Below are 25,954 nucleotides of genomic sequence, written 5' to 3'. Positions count from 1 at the left end.
TACAAATGTAATAAATAAATAAATTTCTCAGACTGGTCTAGATGGATGGGAAGTACCAAAGAACCAAGCATCAAAGGTGGACCCTCGGAGCCCCAACTCCAATATCTGAGCCTCATAAGCCGTGTCCATATAAGCGAGAACATCTATATGGTAGTGCCTAGCAAAGAAATGCAAAGAGGACCACTCTGCTACTCTACAAATCTTCTGCAGTGATACTAAAATGCTCTCTGGTAGAATGCATTTTAAGGGCATCTGAGACTACCCTGCCGAAGCAATGGCCTCCTTAATCCAATGCACTATGATAGCCTGAGAAGCTGCCAGGCACTTTCTCTGACCAGTTAACAAAATAAACAGACTATCCTGACCAAGGCACAGAACTTGTTCTCCAGGTCACTTCCCTACCTGAGAGAACCTGCCAGGCCCTTTCTCTCGATCAGCTAACAAAATAAACAGACTATACAGACCAAGGCACAGAACTTGTTCTCCAGGTCACTTCCCTACCTGAGAGAACCTGCCAGGCCCTTTCTCTCGATCAGCTAACAAAATAAACAGACTATACAGACCAAGGCACAGCACTTGTTCTCCAGGCCACTTCCCTACCTAAGAGAACCTCACTGAGGCACAAAAATTGGTTCTTCAGGCCACTTCTCTACCGTAGAAAACATGACCGAGGCATAAAAGCTGGCTCTCCAGGCCACCTCTCTATCGGAGGGAACATGACTGAGAAACAAAACAGACTATGGTCTCCTCGGCACTCAAGGACACTTCTCCATCTCAGAGAAAAAAATGACTGAGGCACAAAATAGTGCATACAGAATCAATCATATAAAAGACTCACAGTCTAGTCAAGACTTGCAAGCACAGCAAAACAAAATGTGAGTCTCGAATAGAGTTTCTTGTCTCTATTAGAATTTCGTCTTTTTCAAGACAGCTTTCCAGTGACCATCATTGCCCACATCCTTGTATGATTTTTTAAAGCAGACCCCTGAGGCGGGCATTTTTGCCGAAACACAGTGCTGTGTCAGGTCTCTTGAAGAGTTTAAGATTTATTTTTCAATCAATTGTCCTCCTGTTATCTTTATGGAAGTGCTTTGCTGGTTACTCCTGTATGTAGTGCATCATGGTCCTCCGCTTTGGCGGCACTCCCGAATTAGAGCCCTACCAAGTAGAAGCTGGCACCTAATCACGATCCAAACTTCCAGAAGGTAATTGGAAAATGTACCAGAGAGCTGTATGATGCAACTGCTCACCTAAATGTGAGATGTAGAAGCCAGCTGTATTATGAAGGTACTCAAGGTACTGCAGCTTCTGCGACAAACAGCACCACTGAGCCTATGAAGGAAAGATTTTGCCAATGACTTGAGGGCAAAAGTTGACTCAGAAGGAATCAACCTAGGTAGGGCAGAATGAAAAAGAAAATCTCTAGAGCAAAAAAGGCAGCAGCCCATCAAGTGACAGTAATGTCATCTGCAAACTTACATGAAGAAATCCAGGCTGCTCTCCACAAAAGAAAAAGTATTTCTGACTCAGAACAGGGCTAAAGGTAGCTGAAAACAAAAGAATGAAAATCCAGCTAGTACTAGAATATATGTAGTTGAAACCGTTAGGATAAGCCACTTGAATCATTTAATTAAAACTTCAGCTGAAATAGAGCATTAAATCTTTCCTGCTGCAGAGAGATGAATCTCAGCCATGTCAGAGGAACTGAGTAGAGAAGAGAGGACAAAAAGCCAGGTGAGTTCAAGGCGGTTGAAAGGAAAAAGAAATGTTCAAATGGGACCAAAAGGTGAAGGACCAGTATGGTTGTGAAATTAAGATCAGGTGTCCCCATCCCCTGTCTACCCAGTATCTCCCCTCTGTGCCTCTTTTCCTCACCTCTCCTTTTCCACTCGCATCTCCCACCCTGTGGCTAGTATCTCTCCTCTTCCTTGCTCTGCTCCTGCAGTCTGCATCTCCCCCCTTAGTCCAGTATCTCTCCCCTCTCTTCCCCCCAATTCAGTCTCACTCTTCTCCTCTCCTTCTCACCTCCCCCTATCCAAGTCCAGTAAAACCTCTCTCTCAACCCCTCCCCATCCAGCAGCACCTCTTCTTCTCCCCTTCTGCAGCCCCCCCCCCCCACCGATCAGCAGCAGTTCATCTCCCTTTCTGCAGCCCCCCCCCGCCAACCAGCAGCAGCTCATCCTTTATGCCCCTCCCACAACCAGCAGCAGCTCATCCTTTCCATCCCGACAAGCAGCAGCTCATCCGTTCTTTCACCCCACCCCGACCAGTAGCAGCTCCTCTTCCTGCCTATCCCCCAGTCTGTCTTAAATTGCCTGGAACGGTTCTGGTAGCGTCAGCCTAGCAATTTAGCCAGCTAGCCTGACTGGGCTGTCGCTAGGCTGCAGTCCACCTCCAAGGAAAGAGGAAGTTGCATCATCAGAGGCGGGGTGTGGCCTATTAAAGGCAGGCTGGCTAGCTGGCTGAATCGCTGTACTGCCGCTACTGGCAGATAGGCCTGCACAAAAAGCCTGGATAGTCCTTGCCAAACAGGACTATTACACCCAATTGATTAATTCTCTCAGCTCTAACCCTCGTCGTCTCTTCGCCACCCTTAACTCCCTCCTCAAAGTGCCCTCCGCTCACACCCCCCCCCCCCCCTCTCTCCTCAATCACTGGCTGACTACTTCCGCGACAAGGTGCAAAAGATCAACCTTGAGTTCACTACCAAGCCACCTCCTCCTCTTCACCCTTCAACCCTCTCCCTCAACCAACCAACCCAGACCTCCTTCTCCTCCTTTCCTGATATCTCCGAGGAGGAAACCGCCCGCCTTCTTTCCTCCTCAAAATGCACCACTTGTTCCTCTGATCCCATCCCCACCAACTTACTTAACACCATCTCTCCTACTATCACCCCCTCCATCTGTCATATCCTCAACCTCTTTCTCTCCACTGCAACTGTCCCCGACACCTTCAAGCATGCTGTAGTCACGCCACTCCTCAAAAAACCATCACTAGACCCTACCTGTCCCTCCAACTACCGCCCCATCTCCCTCCTACCCTTCCTCTCCAAGACACTTGAGCGCGCAGTCCACAGCCGCTGCCTTGATTTTCTCTCCTCTCATGCCATCCTCGATCCGCTTCAATCCAGTTTTCGCCCTCTTCACTCGACAGAAACAGCACTCTCTAAAGTCTGTAATGACCTGTTCCTTGCCAAATCCAGAGGCCACTACTCCATCCTCATCCTCCTGGATCTATCCGCCGCTTTTGACACTGTCAATCATGACTTACTTCTTGCCACACTGTCCTCATTTGGGTTCCAGGGCTCTGTCCTCTCCTGGTTCTCCTCCTATCTCTCCCACCGCATCTTCAAAGTTCACTCTCATGGATCTTCCTCCACCCCCACCCCCTTATCTGTTGGTGTTCCCCAGGGATCGGTCCTTGGACCCCTTCTCTTCTCAATCTACACCTCTTCCCTGGGCTCCCTGATCTCATCTCATGGTTTCCAGTATCATCTCTATGCTGATGACACCCAACTGTATCTCTCCACACCAAACATCATCGCGGAGACCCAGGCAAAGGTATCGGCCTGCTTATCCGACATTGCTGCCTGGATGTCCAACCGCCACCTGAAACTGAACATGTCCAAGTCCGAGCTTATCGTCTTTCCACCAAAACCCACTTCTCCTCTTCCTCCACTTTCTATCTCAGTTGATAACACCCTCATCCTCCCCGTCTCATCTGCCCACAACCTCGGAGTCATCTTTGACTCCTCTCTCTCCTTCTCTGCGCATATCCAGCAGATAGCCAAGACCTGTCGCTTCTTCCTCTTTAACATCAGCAAAATTCGCCCTTTCCTCTCTGAACACACCACCCGAACTCTCGTCCACGCTCTCATTACCTCTCACCTGGACTACTGCAACTTACTCCTCACCGGCCTCTCGCTTAGCCATCTATCCCCCCTTCAGTCTGTTCAGAACTCTGCTGCACGTCTCATATTCCGCCAGAACCGATATACTCATATCACCCCTCTCCTCAGGTCACTTCACTGGCTTCCGATCAGATACCGCATTCAATTCAAGCTTCTCCTTCTTACCTACAAATGCACTCGGTCTGCTGCCCCTCACTATCTTTCTACCCTCATTTCCCCTTACGTTCCCACCCGTAACCTCCGTTCACAGGATAAATCCCTCCTCTCAGTACCCTTCTCCACCACCGCCAACTCCAGGCTCCGCTCATTCTGCCTCGCCTCACCCTATGCTTGGAACAACCTTCCTGAACCCTTACGCCAAGCCCCCTCCCTGCCCGTCTTCAAGTCTTTGCTTAAAGCCCACCTCTTCAATGCTGCATTCGGCACCTAACCCTTACCGTTCAGTGAATCCAGACTGCCCCAATTTGACTGCCCCTATCGGACCAACCGTTCACTTGTCTATTAGATTGTAAGCTCTTTGAGCAGGGACTGTCTCTCTTTGTTAAATTGTACAGCGCTGTGTAACCCTAGTAGCGCTCTAGAAATGTTAAGTAGTAGTAGAAGTAGTAGTAGTATACGAGTACCAGCCCTGAATAATTACTGGAAACTTCCAGATCTGCCAAGGACTAAGCTATGCAATGCCAGTGCCCGGAAATGGCCTAGCATTGAATATCCAGGTGTAATTCAGCCTGTGGCTTTCAGCAGCTTTAAAACCACCAACCGCTGCAGGCTGAGTATCACAAATATCGTTCTTTTCTCTCTTTGGAAACTCTCCATGGTGGCCGACTGGATAGTGTTGTTTGTGGCATCTGGATGACTACATGAAGCAGCTGCATGTACATTTCCGTACTGTTTAAATTGCAAAAGATACAGCTCCAAATTATCACTGCTACAAGTATGGGTGTCCACTTCCATCAAGTACTCAGTGAGTGGGGATTTATATTTTAAGCTGCCATTATCATGAAAACCACTAAAACTGTGTGACTAATTCTGAACACCACTCATTACTTTTGTGGAAATATTTTATTTATTTATAAAGCTTATATCCTGCTTAAACCTAAACAAGTAACAATATAACAATCACAATTAAAAACACATAACACAAACAATTACAATACCTACTATCTCCCAAAACAACTGCAAATGATACTATAAAAATCCAGATGCCAAATACTAAAAAGCCTGAACAAATAAGAGAGCCTTCAAAAACTTCTTGAAGTGGTCTACATTAGAGCAGTAAAAGGGCGAATACCTGGCCTAGCTTTAGCTTTTATTACCTTATAAATCCTCTCTCTGAAGAGTGCATGTGTTGGTTAATCAGGTAAAACTCAGGAGCAAAATATTTCATTGCAAAAAGTTTTGCGCTTAGATCCGATATAGTATGACAGAGTCTCCCGAGAACCTGCCCCCTCTATAGTTTATCACATTCCTCTGTCCACGTCATATTTACCCTTGGTAGCAAAATTAAAATAAAACATACACAAGAAAAAATACAAGAATCCAGTACCTGTTAAGACACTAGGAGTAAACAGCAATTCCTGTTCCTTTTGAAGCTGACTGTGGTAGCCATCGTACTCTGCAGAATTTATTTCTAGAAAATCCCAAACTGTTTTATCCACGATGAACAAGTCATCATCCTCTTTTCCTTTCACAAGGATCTCATCTTCATCCTATATTTATACAATAATAATAATACAAATTATTTTTCCTTTTCCCTCTTCAGAGTGGAGGAGTAGCCTAGTGTTAGTGCAGCGGACTCTGATCCTGGGGAACTGGGTTCGATTCCCACTGCAGCTCCTTGTGACTCTGGACAAGTCACTTAACCCTCCATTGCCCCTGGTACAAATAAGTACCTGTATATAATATGTAAACCGCTTTGAATGTAGTTGGAAAAAACCACAGAAAGGCGGTATTCCCATTTCCTTTATTGTACAGCCCTCCACTTTTAACATCTTTATTTTTTTTTTTTGGATTTTGCTCACACGTTTTCAGAAGTAGCTCAAGGTGAGTTACATTCAGGTACACTGGATATTTCTCTATCCCAGGAGGGCTCACAATCTAAGTTTGCACCTGAGGCAATGGAGGGTTAAGTGAATTGCCCAAGATCACAAGGAGCAGCAGTGGGATTTGAACCAGCCACCTCCGGATTGCAAGACCAGTGCTCTAACCACTAGGCCACTTCTCCACTATCCAATACAATAAAAAGAATCTCTGATACCTTTTTTCGCTCAGTGGGTAATATTGTACCAATAGTTTTATAACAGAGGCAAAATATAGCCAGGTGAACTTTCTAGAAAGAACTACCTGAATAATTTGATTTTACTGCTTTTGGATGTTTATTGTAAATAATGGTGATGTCCAGATGCAAAACATTTTCCAGATTTTTGGATCTCCCCCCCTCCCCCCCCCCCCCCCCCCCCCCCACATACACAATTTTCAGACTTTCAGTTGACACATTAATAAAAAAAAAAAAAGCTTTAGGCACCTTTACAACTATTTTACATATGCACATATATCAATTTTCCAACATTTTTGTTTTGGGCACCCAAATAAGCTGAATGCAGGCTAAATAAAAAGAAACAATTATTCAATACTAGCTTGATATCTTTAAAGTCCTTTTCAAATGAAAAATGCCATTTTACTCAAGGAAATGATGTTTTTGATTACTGACCAGCTTCTACATATGTAAAAGTAAACAACACGTCAACAGGGCATGTGCCTTCACCAGCAGTGCTTTGGAGGGAAAGGGGGATGGGACTTGATATGCCACCTTTCTGTGTTTTTTACAACTACATTCAAAGTGGTTTACATAGTATATACAGGTACTTATCTGTACCCGGGGCAAAGGAGAGTTAAGTGACTTGCCCAGAGCCACAGGGAAACGAACCCATCTTAGTTCTTAGGCTTCTGGCATTCACATATAGACATTTCAAACTATGTTTGTTGTTCCTATTTACATCTTGCTCAGCAGCTGTGTTAATTTGCAATCTTTTGTCTGCTTTTTATTTAAAGACATCTGGTCTACTATGGTCTCTATTGAAACCTCACTATTGGGTACCCTACCTTCCCTGTTTTGGTGGTATCTTTGAAAGATACCTTGTTCCGAACCATGCGCTTTTGAACAACTAATCGACCTTCCCCATGATCTAGTTTAAAAGCTGTTCTATCTCCTTTTTAAATGCTGATGCCAGCAGCCTGGTCCCACCCTGGTTAAGGTGGAGCCCATCATTCTGAAATAGGCTCCCCCTTCCCCAGAATTTTGCCCAGTTCCTTACAAATCTAAAACTCTCCTTCCCGCACCATCGCCTCATCCACAAATTGAGACTCCAGAGCTCTGCCTGTCTCTTGGGTCCTGCGCGAGGGGAGCACTTCAGAAAATGCCACCCTAGAGGTTCTGGATTTGAGCTTTCTACCTATGAGCCTAAATTTGGCTTCCAGAACCTCTCTCCCACATTTTCCTATGTCATTGGTATCCACATGTACCAAGACAGCTGACTCCTCCCCAGCACTAAAATCCTACCTAGGTGACACATGAAGTCCACCATGTTTTCAACAGGCAGGCAAGTGACCAGGTGATCCTCATGTCCACCAGCCACCCAACTATCTAAATGCTTAATAATCGAATCACCAACTACAACTGCAGTCCTAATCCTATCATCCTGACCAGAAGGTCCTGGAGACACATCCTCGGTGCGAGAGGATATGGCATCCCTTGGTGGGCTGGTCTTGGCTACAGGATTACTTCCAGCTGCACCAGGGTGATTCTCTCCTTTTAGAAGGCCTCCCTCCTACAAGGAAGCACAGGGGCTGCCAGATTGGAGGTGGGACCTCTCTACAACATCCCTGTAGGCCTCCTCTATGTACCTCTCTGTTTCCCTCAGCTCCACCAAGTCTGCTACTCTAGTCTCACGAGAACGGACTCGATCTCGGACAGCTAGGAGCACTTTGCATCAAGCACACACATATAACCTCTCACCAACTGGGAGATAATCATACATGTGGCACTCAATGCAAAAGACTGGATAGCACCCCTCTCTCTGCAAGTTAGTATTATAGAGTTATTTAATTAAAACTTCTTAAGATACTAGGGATATCAGATGACTATAAAGAGCCTTAAGATTACATGGTGTAATATGTAATTTATTTAGTGTTTGCTTCTCAGAAACTAATTAAATGTAATTAAAACTTTAATGAGACTCTTCTCTTGTTGTCCTAATTAGAATAATTGACTGTAAACGAAGAGTTGAGCTGGGGTGGGTGTGTGGGAATAAAGACTGAAATAGGCCCTGCTGTTCCTTCTAGAGTCTGTTAATGCTGTGGCAGAAAATTCAAGTTTTAAAACTATGAGAGAAAGGGTAAAGAGACTAGCTAATAAAGTTTACTTTATTTTTTTTTTATTCTGCGTTTATCAATATCCTACAATTCCTCTTTTAAATCCAATCTTTAAGTTATCAAGCACAGAGCAAAATAATGTCACTTATCAAAGAAATGTCCTCTTCTCTCACAGCTTCTCAGATCGTGTGCAACCACTGGCCAAACATCAGATCTTGGACATCCTTAGCTTTTAAGTCAATATGGCTGTACAATTTTAAAAAATGATTTAATGATAATACCTTTTCCTCCTCCTCCTCCTCATGTTCTTGTGTGGAGCTTACACTGGCACCTTTTCTGTTTCTCTCCTCTTCCTCCTGACTTGAGTCTGTTTTTTTTGGCTTTTCCATTTCATCAGGGTCAGGTTCAAAATTAAAACAAAAGAAATTATATGCTTCTTCTGCAGTAGGAAACCCAGTCTGAACCTAAGGTCAGAATACAAAACAGAAGTTATAATACACAGAAAGCACTATTTTGTACTACAGGAGATCTGTCCTGATTAACACTTTGGGGCTCATTTTCAAAGCACTTATACATTTCCATAGGTTACTACGGGGTTCATTTTCGAAAGAGAAAAACATCTAAAAAGTAGCATAAAGTAGCACTTGGACGTTTTTCGCACAAAAATGTCCAAATTGGTATTTTCAAAACCTTTTTTTTTTTTTTAGACATTTTTCTATGCTGTTCGCCTGCAGTGCATCCAGACCTCAAGGGGGCATTTTAAGGGTGGGATCTGAGCATTTCCTAAAACTAAGAGGTTTTTCAGCCATAATGGAACAAAACAAAACCGTCCAGGAGTAAAACTATGACGTTTTGAGCTAGACCTGTTTTTAAAATGAAAAGGACACAAAAAGGTGCCCTGAATGACCACTGGAGGGAATCAGGGATTACCTCTCTTTACTCCCCCAGTGGTCACCGACTCCCTCCCACATCCCAGCCTCAGATGTTATACTGAGGTCCATTAGAGCAGCATGCAGGTCCCTAGAGTAGTCTAGTGGTGGGTGCAGTGCACCGTAGACAGCTGGACCCAGGTCCATACCGCCCACTACCTGTTACACTTGTAGTGGAAAAACTGTGAGCCCTCCAAAACTCATGACGTCTCTCCTAAGTCTACCTCCCTGAAACCTTCAGTCATCTCTTCTAGTTCTAACGCCCCTACATCTCTGGAAGAGGTTTGTTTGTATACTAACATGATTAGCATTCCTACTTAGCAAGAAGCTGTATTTCAAGTTACATCTTCTCAAGTGCTACAGAGTGAGATCTACTCCTTTGCTCTGCCTCCTGCGGGCTTGCTGAGCTGACACTCATCTTCCTGCATTCCAGCTCTTGTTTCAAATTGTTTCTTCTGGAGAGGAAAGGTTAAATCTGTGTTACTAGGGTATTCTATGCAAAATTCTGCACTATGCAGTAGCACAGAATTTCTCAAATAGCAGCAGGGTAGGACTGATCATGAATTGCTCCTGCTCCACAGGTGCAGAAGTGTAAGTCCACTGGTACCATAATTAGTTAATATCTTTCCTTTATTCTCCTCTATTTTACGAGAATTGGAACTCCTAATTGTAGTGGACTTGAATAAAATATTTTTTGGGTTTTCATTGCTTAGTACTAAATTTCCTATGATAGCATTGTGCTTATTTGATTCAGTTTTTCCGTGCATTTTGCTTGATTTGTCTTTGAAATGTCATAAATAAAAATCTTGTCAACAGGGGTGGGGCTAGATAGGGGAGGGGCTAGGTGGAAAAGAGCAGGGCAGGAGCCCCACTGAACTGGTCTGCACAGGGTCCCACAATTGCTAAGACCAGCACTGCCAGTGTGCTGGGAAAACTTGTAAGTCCCCCCCCCCCTCCCTTTTGACTTCTCCCTGAAAGCTGCTGAGCTGCACCTGGCTCAGCTTGAGGAGAGAAAAGAAGGCACAGGAACCGCTTTATGGCTGTACCACAGAGACTTTATACAAATAAACAGGATTGATGAATTAGGTTTTTGCTCCTTGATATTAAAGGCCTTCATGCTTTTGGACATTGTAGTTTTTGAAAGCTTTGGCTGGAGAATTGGAAGCACTGGGCCAGATTAAAATCTGGATTTTTTTGTTGCTTCCCCCGTCCCACTTTCTCAATACTGGAGTTGGAGCAGCTAAAAAAAGATGACCAGAACTGCACCACGTTCCTGAGCAACGCGACAGTACATACCCAAAAGCCATGTAAAGAGTTGTCAAAATTAAATCCCTGTGTGTACTTTGTGCTTGGCCTTTTTGGTGTGTCCAAGAGTAAGTGTGCTGTCATGTAGATATCACAGCTTGCAAATAATCAAGTTTTTTACAGGAGCAATATGGCTACAATAACTCTGCATTACTATGACTAATAAACTGCAATTATATGATAAGGCAACAGGTCTAGCTTAAAGTTCCAGTGATATAATTTAGTGTTCTTTAAACTTTCCTATTTAGAGAGTATTAGAACCTCTGATAGAATTTACCACTGGAACATGCTGGATGCAGTTTCTCTCATTTATATGAGTAAATAAGAAATATGAAAACAAGGAAAGAGATCGGACAAATCAAGTTGGGACTGAACTGTGGTATACCCATTCTTGCAGATTTAAATACACTTTGCTTAGACTGGAAAATTATTGTTTATTTTTTATCACAGACTTGCTATACCACCTAATCTGACATATGGGTCAAGGCAGTTTATAAAACTACAAAACAATGTTTAAAATTAGGAAAGGAATGACAAAATTGATAGGAAAGTAATAGCCATACAGCCAGCCAGATAAGTTTCAACAGTTTGGAGAGTATAAAAAAAGAAAAATATTCAAGTCAGTGAAATGCTCTTAAAAAGACAGAGGGGCTGATGCTCAAAGCTTACTGTGCTAGCAACGCCCGATTTAAACTGGTTCTAGCCAGTCTAGACATCATGTTATTCAGTGTCTAATACACAAATGGGGTTCTGCGTAGGGTTACCATATGGCTCCAGAAAAAAAAGAGGACAGATTGAGCCGGTCTGGGTTTTACTTCCATTGTTTTCAATGGAAGCAAAACTCGGACTGGATCAATGTGTCCTCCTTTTTCTGGAGCCATATGGTAACCCTAGTTCTGCGTGGTTTTTACCATTCGGGGTAGCAGCTAACGATAATCCCATGCAAATGTATTACAAAGAGCTCATTAGTATTAAAATGAGCATTCCAAGCGATGCACAGATATTTCCAAGTGATGAACAGAAAGGACCGCCTATCTTTAATGTACAAAATTTTTCGTCAGATCTGGAGCTGTCATTCTGGGAGGAGCAAGTCTGCTTGTATTTTTCAATAGCAAAAGCTTGTCAGAAAGCAGAGAACAGCTTTAGAAGGGCAGAGAAACAGCTGGAGGGAAGGCTTTCAGCAAGGAGGAGATTGTTTTTCAATAGCAAGTAAGTTGGAGAGCAGAGAACAGCTTAGTCAGGAAGAAACAGCTGGTGGGGGGTGGAGGAGATTATTTTCAATAGCAAACAGTGTTGGAGAGCAGAAAAGAGCTTAGGGGTGGAGAAACAAGCAGCCCCCGTGATGTCAACTATGTTGTCAGCTGGGGAGGGGGTGGAAAAACAAGCAGCCAGCCAATCGACTGGGGGAAGTCCTATGATGCCAGCTGGGAGGGAGGCTTTCAGCAGAGGAGATTATTTTTTTCAATAGCAAGCAGTGTCAGAAAGCAGAGAACAGCTTAGAGAGGTGGGAAGCAGAGAACAGCTTAGGGGTGGAGAAACAGCCGCCAATTGGCTGGGGAAAGCCCCTGTGATGTCAGTTATGTTGTCAGCTGGGGGAGGCAGAGAAACAAGCAGTAAGTAAATCAGCTGGGGAAAGCCCCTGTGATGTCAGTTATGTTGTCAGCTGGGGGAGGCAGAGAAACAAGCAGTAAGTAAATCGGCTGGGGAAAGCCCCTGTGATGTCAGTTATGTTGTCAGCTGGGGGAGGCAGAGAAACAAGCAGTAAGTAAATCAGCTGGGGAAAGCTCCTGTGATATCAGCTGGGGGGGTGGGGGGTGAGAAACATGCAGGCAGTCAATCGGCTGAGGAAAGCCCCTGTCATGTCAGCTGGGTTGGGGTTGGGGGGGGGGGGGCTTTCAGCAAAGAGGAGATGCCCAAGCAAAATTATTGGGGGTAGAGGGAAGGCAAGTAAGCTGTAGGAGGAAGGTGGAGCTGTAGGAGCAAAGCTACTGAAGCACTACTGTAGCACTATGAGCACTATGCCCAGCCATACATGGTCCTGCATACATGGCACTATCCAGTATGATTATAATATGCAAATTCTGATATTTCCTCTATAAAAACTCTAGGACATTATGGAGACATCGAGTCTAACAGAAAAACAACAACTCTTGTTTACTGGACAGATGCTACTGGCAAGGTCATGATATTCCAGGACAATCAAGCTGTGATCAGCATTGACGCAGGTTGTTACCAGAAGGGACGTCAATGTAGCAACCTATTATCAGAACAGATATCAATGCAGGACACTTGGAGCTACTTGTTTATGTTCTTCAAGGGTAAAGCATAGGTCAGTAATAGCGATAAGGCTCCCGATTTCTCCATAAAAGGCAGCTCTTCCCAGGGTTAGCTGCTGTGTAACATCACATCTGAGGGGCAAGATCTGCGTTGGACCAGACTGACATCTGAAGGGCTACATCAGGATGTATGTGTGCCAAGCATCCTTGCATAGTGCCCTGGGGTTAGAATGACTCTTTAGAATCTAGCTAGGGAAGTACATACCTTTACTCCAAGCTATTTCTGTAATAGGATTGTCTTTGTCTTTATTCCTCTGTTTGCTCTACGTCATTTGCTACTACTGTAAATAAAATAAGACCCTATTTTTATAATATTTGGGTGTGAAGTTAGTTTCTTTTATTATTCTGGAAAAGCAGACTTCGATCTAAGGATAAGGGGTGATACATTTACTTCTGACACTTCCCTAACCAATGCTAGTCTGGTTGGGACCCATTTTTGTTATAACTTACACTAAGTGTCAGGTAGCCCAGAACACAGTATCTGTTTTGCGCCTACAGAGCCAGCACCACAGCACTGAAAGGGAAAGGAGTCAAGGGGGAAGTAGAGCCAGCAACTACTGCAGGGGAAAGAAAAGAGTACACCAGCCCTAGCACATGTGTAGAACAGGAACAATTACTGACAGACTGTTCTGCACATGTGCTAGGTGCTTTCCCTACTGAGCTGCTTGCTGAAATTGTGTGCAGCTCATTTGCTTGCCATTGGTAAATTCTACAGGGAATCTAAACACACATGGTTTTTAACAAGGACTTTTGTGCATCAGACCCAGAGTAAAGAAAAGGGCTGAATTTATAGCACAACAGAATCAATACATGAAAACAGAATTTTAAATATTTCCTTAGGTGACTGTATAGGGAAGAGTTCCAAGTGTTGTTTCACTAACAAAATATTGTATACATTCTAAAAGATATAAAGCAAGATCACTGATTTTTGTACTACAAGGAGGCCTTGCATGGTTTTTTTTTACTTTTCATTTGAAGTGCAAGATGTGTATTCAAAGCCTTCTTTTAATTAAATACATTTTTTTCTTCCTTTTGTCTACCTTGATAACCAGCATTGACAATCATTCAAAATCTAGTTTCTTACATGTGGCTTGTGCTGGAATCTTACGACATCATGAAATTTTACTCTTGTGGGAAAATGAGATTCTTTGTCTTCTATTTTTCGTAATTCTTCTTTATCATACTGTGTAAAAAAAATGAAAAAAAAAATGCATGCCTTGTAAAGTAACAGATTGCTAATTTGCATGCCTGGCATAATAAATATCCCATTAATTTAGAGTTTTAGATACACAGTTGGGTGTATTTTCAAAGCACTTAGACTTACAAAGTTCCATAGTAACCTATGGAACTTTGTAAGTCTAAGTGCTTTGAAAATGAGCCTCATTGTGAACCAAGTTTTTGTAAAATGGCCCCTAATGGACATCATCATACAATAAGGGACACATGGCCCATAATTATAAAATATGATGCGCAGCATTTAGCGTGCACTAATATCCTTTAGTATGCACTAAGCTTTAGTGAAAGAGCTCCATAATGTTCTAAAGACAGTGGTTCCCAAACCTGGTCCTGGCAGGCAGGTTTTCAGGATACCCACACTAAATATTAATGAGAGAAATTTGCATGCAGTAGAGGTACTGCATGCAAATCTCACTGATGAATATTCATTATGGGTATCCTGAAAACCTGGTTGGGGTGCCTCCAGGACCAAGCTTGGGAACCACTGTTCTAAGTTACATCTTAAAATTTACTTAAAAACAAAGCCAACATCTATTTTGAACAAATTAAAAGTTGCCAATTTTGTCCCATTAAGAGACTGTATCTCTTGCAGACATTAGAGTTACTGCCTCTCTACATCTCTAACTCCAGTGTGCTTCCATGGGAGGTTAGAAAGCACCACTTGCGTCACTGATTTAGTGGGAGACACTATATAAAAAAAAAAAAAAACAGCAAATATGCATATCTAAAAACTTTCAATAAAAATCATACAATTATAACTTTTTTTGCTGGATTTTTAAAACTCATTTTAATGTGAGATTTACAGACATGTTGTACAATGGTTGACCTTTATTACTTACTTAAGAGGGTAAGAGGAGGATGGGTTTCAATATTGCATAGGCTAGCTGCTGCACCACAGAGGAAGGTGAAAGCAAAACATTTTGGAAATGTAATCCAGTCAATATAAAATATAGTAGATGATGAAGCTTTGAGTATGCAGACTGATTTCTAACTGCAACTCAGGAATGGGCAAAACACAAATTGTCTAAATCCAAGCAAAACAGATTCTTTGGGTACCTAACAAAAGTGGACAAATACCTGACTTCAAAATACCTTTTGGGAGGTATGAAGTCCCCCTAAAAATCACAGGTCAGGAATCTTGGGATAATACTAGACTCATCACTCTCTCTGATCCTGCAAATTCAAGTAACCTTTAAAAATTGTCTTTCACCTGTGGCAACTAAGAAATCTCTCTCCATATACTGAAAAGATTAATCTGACCACAATGGTGCACGCCATGATGTCACGACTAGACTACTGATCTAATCAAAAAGAGCCTGCATCAGCTCAAACTAATTCAGAATGCTGCAGCACAATTGATAGAAGGCTGCAAGTGGCGTGACCACATCAAACCCTTCCTGCAAAAACTACACTGGCTACCAGTACCAGGGCTAAATTTAAAACAGCATGTTTGATTTTCAAAGTCCTCAGAAAAAATGGGCCAGAGTACTTAAACGATGTTAGCCCATACACCTTTGAGACCTCTAAGGTCCTCTCTCAAGGAGCCTCACTATCTGTACCCTCATCAAATGAATTTGTACAATGTGATAATCTGGAACTTACTCCCAGAGAGGCTACCTCCACTTCAGAAATTAAGTGAAAGCCTGCCTCTTCTCACAAGCATTTAATACATAAAGTGACTGACTAAACACTCATTCTGCACCTGACTAACTTGCTGCACACACTGTATCTTAGACCTTCTCATATCTTGTTTAACTGTACAAAGAACTTGCTTGAATTTAGCCACCCATCTATTTATCCCAATTGCCTCTATAATACCCAACTTGTCCCTATCTATATATCTTCACTTGACCCCTCGACTATATAGTAAGCTGTATGGTAGAAAAAGCATTAGCATCATATCTACTATCTGAATGTTCTAATTTGTGCTTATTAGCTGTTTCAAACAACATAAATATAATACGGTGTCACAGGGCCAGTGCAACCCGGTAAGCGTGGTAAGTGCAGCAGGGGGGTGCCAGCCTTCGGAGAAAACCATGACGCACTGCTAAAAAGTTCAAACTTTTTAGCAGTGCGTTATATGGATTGCTTGTCAAGGCTTTTGCGATTCTTATTAATTGACCATTAAATGCTCCGTCAATCGATATATCGCCGAACACCAATCGATTGACCCCTGAAGAAGGCTGATATAGCCGAAACACGGACCGTGTTGGGTCCAAATAAAAGTTTTTTTTGGAGCATCTTACCCTTGCATGTGGTGACTGATCTCTTGACATTGGGCCCTCTCCACCCCATTTTTGTTGTGTCCGATTGCTGTGGAGAGTGTGAACCCCACTCTGTTTCTCTGAGCCAGATCGTAAACCAGAAGGTATCCAGATTTTCCATGAGGATTTTATCCTGACTGAGAAGCCCCTGACCTCTTTATATTCAAAACCATTGGATGCCCATATCTTACCATATTCAACACAAAATTTTAACTCTCCCTCATAAAACCTTAGATACAGGAATTCCTCTTTACATATCTTCAATGACAACTCAATATGCCCCTTCTAGACTATTACGCTTATTGAATGATTGACAATTAAATATTTCTTCAGCATCATAAGCTAGATTAGATGTCACAAAACATTCAGCATTCTACTGTATCACCCAAGCTCTTTGGAATGCTCTTCAACCAAGTCTCCAACTTGAATTATCTCTACCGAAACTCAGGGCCATCCATAAAACCCATTTATTCAGATTAGCTTTTGGAGATAGTGGGGATAACGCAAGCACCGAACGTCTGAAAACTGCATTCTGTATGGGATGATTGAGTAGAAATTTTAGTTCTTTACCTATTTTAGCGATATTGGTTTTGATACGAATTCTGCTATCCCCTATTTTGCTATTCTACTGTTATTGTATTTATTTTTTGTATATTTTTAAAATTTTAACTTTGGATTTGTAAACAACTGTGATATTTACTTTAATTTACTTACTTCTTATATTCTGTATCCACCCATACAAATCCTGCAAATTCACAATCGATCAGATAAATTACAATATGGGATGATAATTCCACAGCTGCGGAGCTTGAAACATAAGACTTATGTTGCCAAATAGATTGTTTTATTCTTTAATCTAGCAGGGCTAGGATAATGTAAGCGTGCGGCCATATTCTGAACTGTCTGATCTTCCTTAAAATACTTTTTTTTTTCACAGCCTGCGTGTTATATACTAGAAACAGAAGTATATCAAATAAATTTAAACCTTAAACCTCTACCAGCAGCCAAATGAGATCCATATACCACAGACGCCTCAGCAAGTCTGAAGCCACCAAGATGTCTAGGTGAAGTGCGATCATGCGCAAGACCCAGCCCACCAGAAGCCAGGGAGGAAAAAGGGCCATATTTGCACCAACGCATGGACCCCAGTCAAGCCTAGTGTTGACTAGTGAATGAAGAATTGCTGACATTGGAGTTCAACCTGTGGTGTCCCCAGGTGACAGAGACCTGAAGGCCTCATCACTCAGAGCCCAGAAGGCCTCCTCACTCAGAGCCAGATCCTGGTAACTGAGAAAATCCGCTTGCACCTTGTCCACATCCATGCATGGTTGATAACTCCGCCATATGCCCTCCAACAAGTTGTAGAGCCAACGAATCTCCAGGGCCACTGCTTCGGTCATGGTGCCTCCCTGCTTGTTGACAGAAGTGGCAAACACATTGTCTGAGAAAAACTAGACTGCATTTCCCCAAAGCAGGCGGTGAAAACCCCACAGCAACAAGTGCATCACCAAGGCTTCTAGGACTAGGAAGCCTCCTCTGCTATCCACATGCCCTGCAGCATGTGGGATACTCAATAGGCTCCACAGCTACTGAGTCACGTATCACTAGTGAAAGCCGTCCATTCCAGGATCACAATTGGGGGGGGCACTGCGGGAAGGCAGGATGAGTAATCTCACTACTCCAGGTCCCTTCTGAGGGAGGCCAACAGAGGGATGTGAGCTTTGAAGAATTGAGACCTGGGGCTTCATCCACGATCTGGAGTGGTTGCCATCAATCCCAAAAACCAAAATTAGTCCCACGCCCAGAGTGCTGCTAGAACTTAAAAAGTCTCTCTTCTGAGCCTGGAGCTTTACGATTCTCTCCAAGTCAGACATACTTGCCTCAGGTATTCCAACCCTGCATTGGTGCAACATGGCTCTTCACCAATCACCCAGCCAAGCCTCTCCAAGATCTGCACAACTTGGACTGTCACTGCCTGAGAATCCCCTGCCAAATCTGCCCAGATCAACCAATCATTCGAGTATGGGTGCACATGCACACCCTCCTTGCAGAGGAAGGCAACAACCAGCATCATGGCTTTGGAAAAAAAAGTCCAGGGCACTGCAGCCAGACACAATGGAAGTGCCTGGAACTGAAAGTATTTACCCAAGATGCAGAAACAGATACTGCCTGTGCTCCAGATGAATGATGATGTGAAAACAAGCCTTGGCCAGATCCAGGATGAAGAGAAACTCTCCTGGGCAAACCAAGGTGATCACTGATCGGAAAATCTCTATGTGAATCCAAGGCACCCATAAGGTAGCATCAACTCCCTTGAGGTCCAGGATTGACTGAAACAAACCTCCTTTTCTTGGGGACCACAAAGTAGATAGAGTAGTGGTGAGCAGCCCTGACCCCATTCCACAGGTGGAACCTCCTCCACTGCAGCCAGCTGGAGGAGGCGAGCCAAAGTCTCCTGCACCACCCGTAGTTTGAGAGGGAAACTGCAGGGGGAGACCATAAATGTGTTGTAAATTAGAGATACAAATTCCAAGGCATAAGTTTCATGGACCACCTCCAAGACCCAGTGGTCAGATGTGACAGGAGTCCACTTCAAGACAAAGAGACTGAGATGATCTCTTACACGCACCAGTCCAGGAGGGACCCCCTGATGTTTACTGGGCTGCTTTTTCAGCAGCAGAGAATGAACAGAGGGCACCCTGCCACTTCTAGCATGCCTCACTCCACGAAAGAGCTGTCTTTCTGAACCTTAAGACCAAAGGCTCCAAAACTGATTTTTTTGTAGTAGTAACAGCCCCAATCACACAACCTCTTCCAACCTTCCAATGGTTTATGGTTTATTTGAATTTGCGATACTGCCATAACTAACTGGCAGATCTCAGCGGTTTACATAGTTCAAAAACCAATAAGAAAAAGAAAAAGGAACTACAAAATTGATAGGAAAATGACATTGGTGGTCCCCAAGATTTATCCTCCGGTTGCCTCTGGGGCCATGAGTTGCCAAGGTCTTTCACCAACTTCTCCAGGTCCTCACCAAACAATAGCTGACCCCTAAAAGGTAACCTGCTGAGGCGGTCTTTGGATACAGAGAAAATCCTGGAAAATTAAAATATTAAAACTAAAACAAACAAAGAAACTGGTGAGTAATAGAACTCAAGATTTACTCAACGTGAAGACAGTTTATTAGTGAAGTGTCTCCACAACTAGTCTTGAGGCCAGTTCTTTTCAATGCATTTCTAAGTAATATTACAAGAGTTAAACAACAAAGATTTGTCCTCAATCAAAGCTTGCATCAAAAACCCAATGAAATGAGATTATGGACCTAAAGATGTAAACCCTTGAGGAAAGAAAGTGGGTATATAATATTTAAATGTCTATCTCAAAAGTATAAATAATGCAAATGAAGCAAGTAGTTTTCAGTGGAAAGAAAGCTCTAGAAGAAAAGTCATAATAAGAGGCTCAGAGGGGGTAGTCTTTTCTTTCCCAATGTCTATTCAGAATCAAAACCACAGACACGTACCATGTAATATTTCGTTTTACCACATTGGTATCACATGCTTAAAAAGTACTGGTTTTCTCACCTCTTCTTCGAATTTTGTACCTGGTTCACCATCTTTGAGGCTCCGCAAGCGCCGAGGTAGTAGAATGGGGGAATCATGCTCTAAAGAGGTTTCTGCTTTTGACTGCACCACCAAAGAAGAAAAACTATTACTTATTATCTTAAACACATCATATGCTAACCATAATTAGCTTTATTTCTAGACAAATGATTTGAAATTAAGCTGAGAAAACCCCTAAATGAAATCAGTGTGATTTTAATGGCTGGTATCTGATACCATGCAGTTTATCCTATTACAAGGACCCTTCAATAGTAGTTTCAACAGCTTTTAGTTTTGGTTAAAGCAGTGATTCCCAAATCTGGTCCTGGAGGCACCCCAGTCAGTCAAGTTTCCAGGATATCCACAATAAATATTCATGAGAGGTTTGCATGCAAATCTCTCATATGAATATTCATTGTGGATAACCTGAAAACCTGACTGGCTGGGGAGCCTCCAAGACCAGATTTGGAAACCACTGGGTTAATGTAACTCTTTGTTAGTGAGCCCTAAGATCAATGGACCTAATATTCAAAAGGACTTAGTGTAACTCTAGAAGTCACACAGATAAATCCTTTACTTTTATAACACTGCATGGGGTCTGTGGCTCCTACCTGGCTAAGTACTATTCACTGGGGCCATACCTGGATTTTCAGTGTGCACTTATGGAAACAAATAAGTGCAACTGTTCTAAACATTTATACATACAAGGGGCATATAAATGCAGCACCTAGAATACAGAATTGCTCTTCATGCCCCTATCAAACCTATGTTAATCAAAAATTTTAAATGTGTTCAGGTGCTAAACACGGTCCCATCTCGTTTTCTCTCTTATCCATTCATTAACATTTAGCTTATAGGTAATTAACCTGATCTATGCAAATTAAACTTTTCTATTACTAAGCAAAGCGAGCTGGAACACAACTGCTGCACAATGTTTACACGTGCAATCTTACCCTTGCAGCTTTTAATTTCTCCCGCATCCGTTCCCTCATAGAAAACTCTGCAAAGCTTGTTCTTGGAGTAGAGATGGGGGATGGAGGAAGTTCTGTAACAGGGAAAACACGATTCCAAGCTTAGATTTACAGGTGCTATCTTCAGAAAGGCCAAATGCCTACTTACAAAGTAGAAAACTTTAATACATCGAATAACGTGCTGTACCTGCTTCCCTAATCCATATAACAAAACTGCCTAAAGTGGTGTACATATAAAAACATTAATGCAAAGCAGTGAATAATTAGCACAAAAACAGCAACAAAACAAAATTATATAGCTATGAATCTGTTATAGACACAACCTTGGTGTAAAGCGGTTATTTATACATTAAGTTTGAGCTGAGCATCAGATACCCATACTCCTGGCTGTTGGTGAATCCTCTCATGGCCCTGGTTGAGTTTATCAAGGGGCAGGTTATCTCTCTAACTTTACTTCCAACAACTGTACTACCAAAGCATTATGTAGTTCAGTTGGCAATCAGAATAATCATTAAACATATGGTTGGGAACAAGAGACTCAGAAAATGCAGCACGTACACAGAAAAATAGAACCCGATGGTAGAAAAAAAAAAAAACAATTGGCCCATCTAGTCTGCCCCGTTTCATCTCTTCCACATTATCATAGACCTCAGCTGATCTTTGGCTTTCTTCTCATTTCTTTACAAACAGGAACATCTGTGCTTCTCCCATGCTCTTTTGAATTCCATTAGCATTTTTGTCTCCATCACCTCATTTAGAAGACTGTATCATGCATCCACTACCTTATTCATGAACAAATATTTTCATGTTACTCCTGAATTCACCTCATTCAGTTTCAAATAATGGCATCTTGTTTGGTGATTTATGAGCAGTTGCAGCCTACTGGTACAAAGCAGGTTGGTGCCAGCAGAACAGTGGTCTTGTACTGACTAGCAAGGCCACAGAGTCCTAGAAGGCCATATATCTGGGAAACAATCTCACTATTCTTGGTAGCTATTCAGATCATCACAAAACTTGGTGGTAAAACATGGAGATATGGGAACTGGTTGCTGGAGTTCTTGTAATTCTTATACTGAGCTGCAGCACCATCATTGAAGTATTTAACGTAAGTACTAGGCAGCACCTCTTTCAGATGTTGAATGAATGCCTTCTGAAATGCATATACACACACTGTATTGTGCTGCATGGAATCACCGATGACACAAATGGAAATGCATTCCAGGACTTCATTCAACATGTGGTAAACAGCAACAGGACGGACCCCTGAATGGAATTCTGGACAACAAATATTGTATGGTATGGCCTCTGACTACGTTATATCTTGTTGATCTTCCGTCACATAATGCTGTCCTTGGGGCTAGAGATTATCTAGTGCTTCATTATCCAAGCTGTAAGAAAATTGTTTACAAATCAGTTCTTGCAGCGGGATTTGCTTATCAGGGCACGAAATGTTGAAACTCCTTGCCAAAGTCAATGAGGGGTCATTGTGATTACTTGATGTTCCATAAAAGGTTTAAAACTTTCCTATTTGGAAAATTTCTAGGTGTGGATACTGATCTCCCTGTTTAGTCAGTTTTGGTTATTCTTTTACTCACTGCACTGTATTATGTACTATGTATGATGTGATTTCACTGTATTGTTAGCCATATTGAACTTGGGTTGCTGGGATAATATTGTATATAAATGTCATAAATAAATAAGTAGCTCTTGGAGAAGTCTAGCAGAATCAATACTGTGTCTGCTTTCACATTTTTTTTTATTGCTCTTAAGAAAGGCAACGTGAGCTGCAGCTGTGAAGTGATGCATAGTGAGATCATCGATCTGGATGCAGAGTATGTCGATGAACAGACTGTTCTCTTGTAAATATTGTTGAGCGATCTGTGTGGACCCACTGCTTGAATGAGATTTCGTCACCTTCTAGTCGACGCACTGCACAACTTGAAGTAGATAACTGTGGAGAGCTGCTTTGCCCGGATGTTTAGTTTTCGTCTTAGGACTCGTTAAGTGTGGGAAAATTAGGTTCTTACCATGATAATTTTCTTTCCTTTAGTCATAGCAGATGAAGCCATTACGTATGGGTTGTGTCCATCAACCAGCAGGGGGAGATAGAGAGCACTCAATTTTTCACAGTGCCTTATGGCCAGCTAGCTCCACTGCCTCTTCAGTATTTGAAGCTTCCAAAGCAGTATGGCAAACCGCAATGGGAATAACATGAACTTTCCTCACAGCGAACGATGGCCCCTTAACAAGGGCATAAACTCCAAAAAAGGAGGGAATGAACTCATCCTCCTGGAGGGAATAAACTCGTCCTCCAATTTGTATAAACGGAGGGAATACTTGCATCCTCCTGGAGGGAATAAACTCATCCTCCCAAAACATGAACTGGAGGGAATGAACTCATCCTCCTATAACTGTAACAAGAATCCTGAAGACTGTTTTCCGACTCCCCAAGGAAGGAATATAACTTCAGGAAACAAGAACAGCACCTAAAATCAGAATCACTGCAATACAGACAATCATACAGGGAGGGCTCATGGCTTCATCTGCTATGACTAAAGGAAAGAAAATTATCATGGTAAGAACCTAATTTTCCCTTCCTTGTCATCAAGCAGATGAAGCCATTACGTATGGGATGTATCAAAGCAATCCCTAAATAGGGTGGGAACAAGCCACACCACGTGCTAGCACCTGTGCTCCAAAACACGCATCCCTCCTGGCAGCCACATCCAGCCTGTAACGTTGGGCGAAAGAGAGCTTAGAAGCCCAGGTTGCAGCACTGCAAATCTCATGAAGAGATAGTGCTCCAGTTTCTGCCCAGGAAGAGGAAATCGCTCTTGTGGAATGTACCTTAAAAGGCTTCAGGCGGAGCCCGGCCAGACAGCAGATATGCTGAAAAGATAGCTTCTTTGAGCCAACGGGCAATAGTGGCTTTAGACGCTGAAGACCCTCTGCGAGGACCTGCAAACAGCACAAAAAGATGATCAGAGGTCCTGAAAGAATTTGTAATTCGCAGATACTGCAACAGAGTCCTGCGCACATCCAAAAGGTGCAACTGCCCAAATGAATCTGGAAACTCCTCCTCAACAAAGGAGATAAGAAAAACAGGTGAAACGCTGAAACCACCTTAGGCATGAAGGAAGGCACGGTCCGAACCATGACCCCTGACTCTGAAAATTGCAGAAAAGGGTCTCTACAGGACAGCGCCTGGAGCTCTGACACCCGTCTCGCCGAGGTAACGGTCACTAAAAAGACAGCCTTCAGTGTCAAATCTTTCTCTGAAGCATGCCGAAGCGGTTCAAAGGGAGCCCCCTGAAGGGCCTTCAATACTACCCCCAGGTTCCAAGCTGGACAAGGTGCCCGCACGGGAGGATGGAGCCAAAGCACCCCTCTAAGAAACCTTGCCACATCTGGATGAGCAGCTAAGAACACGCCTTCAACCTTGCCACGCAGGGAGGCCAATGCTGCCACTTGCACCCGCAGGGAATTATAGGCCAAGCCTTTGTGTACACCATCCTGCAAAAAGTCCAGAATCGGCGAAACAGGAGCCCGCAATGGAGAAAGCGCTCTTGAAATACACCAGACTTCAAACTGGCGCCAAATCCTGGCATAAGCCACGGAAGTGGAGCACTTACGGGCCTGCAGGAGAGTGGAAATTACCTTATTTGAGTAGCCTTTATCTCTCAATTGCGCCTTCTCAATCGCCATGCCATAAGACAAAAGCGGCAGGCGTCCTCCATGGCCACCGGACCCTGTGACAACAGGTGCGGAACCAGAGGTAACGGAAAGGGAGCCTCCAACAGCATCTGTCGGAGATCCGCATACTAAGGCCTCCTGGGCCAATCCGGGGAGATGAGCACCCTTCTCCTGGATGAAGCCGAATCCGCAGGAGCACGCGCCCTATCAAGGGCCACGGAGGGAAGACAAACAGCAAGCCCAGGGGCCAGGGTTGAGCCAAGGCATCCAACCCGGCAGAGCGAGGATCCCTCCGTCTGCTGAAGAAGCACGGGACTTTGGCATTGGAACTGGTCGCCATAAGATCCATCACTGGCTTGCCCCATTTGGCACATATCTGCAGGAATACATCGTCTGCTAGTTCCCACTCCGCTGGATCGATCTGATGCCTGCTTAGATAGTCGGCTTGCACGTTGCTCTGACCTGCAATGTGAGCTGCTGACAGGGACTGTAGATGCAGCTCGGCCCAGTGGCAAATTTGTTCGGCCTGCGCGGCTAGAGCTCTGCACTGAGTGCCGCCTTGTCGATTTATGTAGGCCACTGCTGTCGTGTTGTCCGACATCACTCGGACAGCCAATCCTTCCAGGGTCAATTGAAAGGTCAGAAGAGCCAGAAACACCGCTTTCAACTCCAGGCGGTTGATAGACCACTCCGACTCGTCGGGTGTCCACAGACCCTGGGCAAGCTTCCCCTGGCAATGTGCGCCCAAGCCCTTCAGGCTGGCATCTGTCACCACTAGGCACCAATCGGGGAGCGCCAGCGGCATTCCCCGCCGCAACATGCTGTCCGAGAGTCACCACTCCATACTGAGGCGGGCCGCAGGAAGCCAAGAAAGTCTGCACTGATAATCCTGAGATACTGGAGATCATCGTTGAAGTAGAGAATACTGTAGAGTTCTCAGGTGCGCTCTCGCCCATGGCACCACTTCCAAGGTGGCCGTCATCAATCCCAACAGCTGGACAATGTCCCAAGCTCGCGGGCGGGGCATCCTCAGGAGCAGACGGACCTGATTCTGAATCATGCACCGCCTTTGCCCGGGAAGAAACACACAGCCCAAGGCTGTGTCGAACCTGGCCCCCAAATATTCTAGAGACTGCGAGGGGGTCAGGTAACTTTTGGCAATATTGACGACCCAGCCCAGAGATTGAAGGACTGAAACCACTCTGGCTGTAGCTAGATGACTCTATTTTTCTGCTCTGATGAGCCAGTCGTCTATGTACGGGTGAACCCGGATACCCTCTCGCCTGAGAAAGGCAGCTACTACCACCATTACCTTGGAGAAGGTTCGGGGAGCTGTGGCG

General features: G+C 43.7%; 1 protein-coding gene across 5 annotated transcripts in view; it reads right to left on the bottom strand.

Moving 5' to 3' along the window:
• The window catches only part of CC2D2A (coiled-coil and C2 domain containing 2A), a 237,142-nt gene that overhangs the window by 202,344 nt on the left and 8,844 nt on the right, over positions 1-25,954 (bottom strand). For all 5 annotated transcript variants that reach the window (XR_003940710.1, XM_030191203.1, XM_030191206.1 and 2 more), the window contains exons 4-8: positions 20,904-20,995; positions 19,933-20,034; positions 13,936-14,034; positions 8,563-8,745; positions 5,457-5,619 (exon numbers count right to left, since the gene is read on the bottom strand). Coding sequence is in view for 4 of the 5 variants with exons in the window: in XM_030191203.1 (XP_030047063.1) it covers positions 5,457-5,619; positions 8,563-8,745; positions 13,936-14,034; positions 19,933-20,034; positions 20,904-20,995 (639 nt within the window). In the remaining variant the exon portion in view is untranslated. The remainder of the gene's footprint in view (positions 1-5,456; positions 5,620-8,562; positions 8,746-13,935; positions 14,035-19,932; positions 20,035-20,903; positions 20,996-25,954) is intronic.

This window comes from Microcaecilia unicolor, chromosome 2, assembly GCF_901765095.1.
Source record: "Microcaecilia unicolor chromosome 2, aMicUni1.1, whole genome shotgun sequence".
Classification (NCBI taxonomy): domain Eukaryota; kingdom Metazoa; phylum Chordata; class Amphibia; order Gymnophiona; family Siphonopidae; genus Microcaecilia; species Microcaecilia unicolor.
This window is presented reverse-complemented; position numbering and strand designations above follow the sequence as displayed.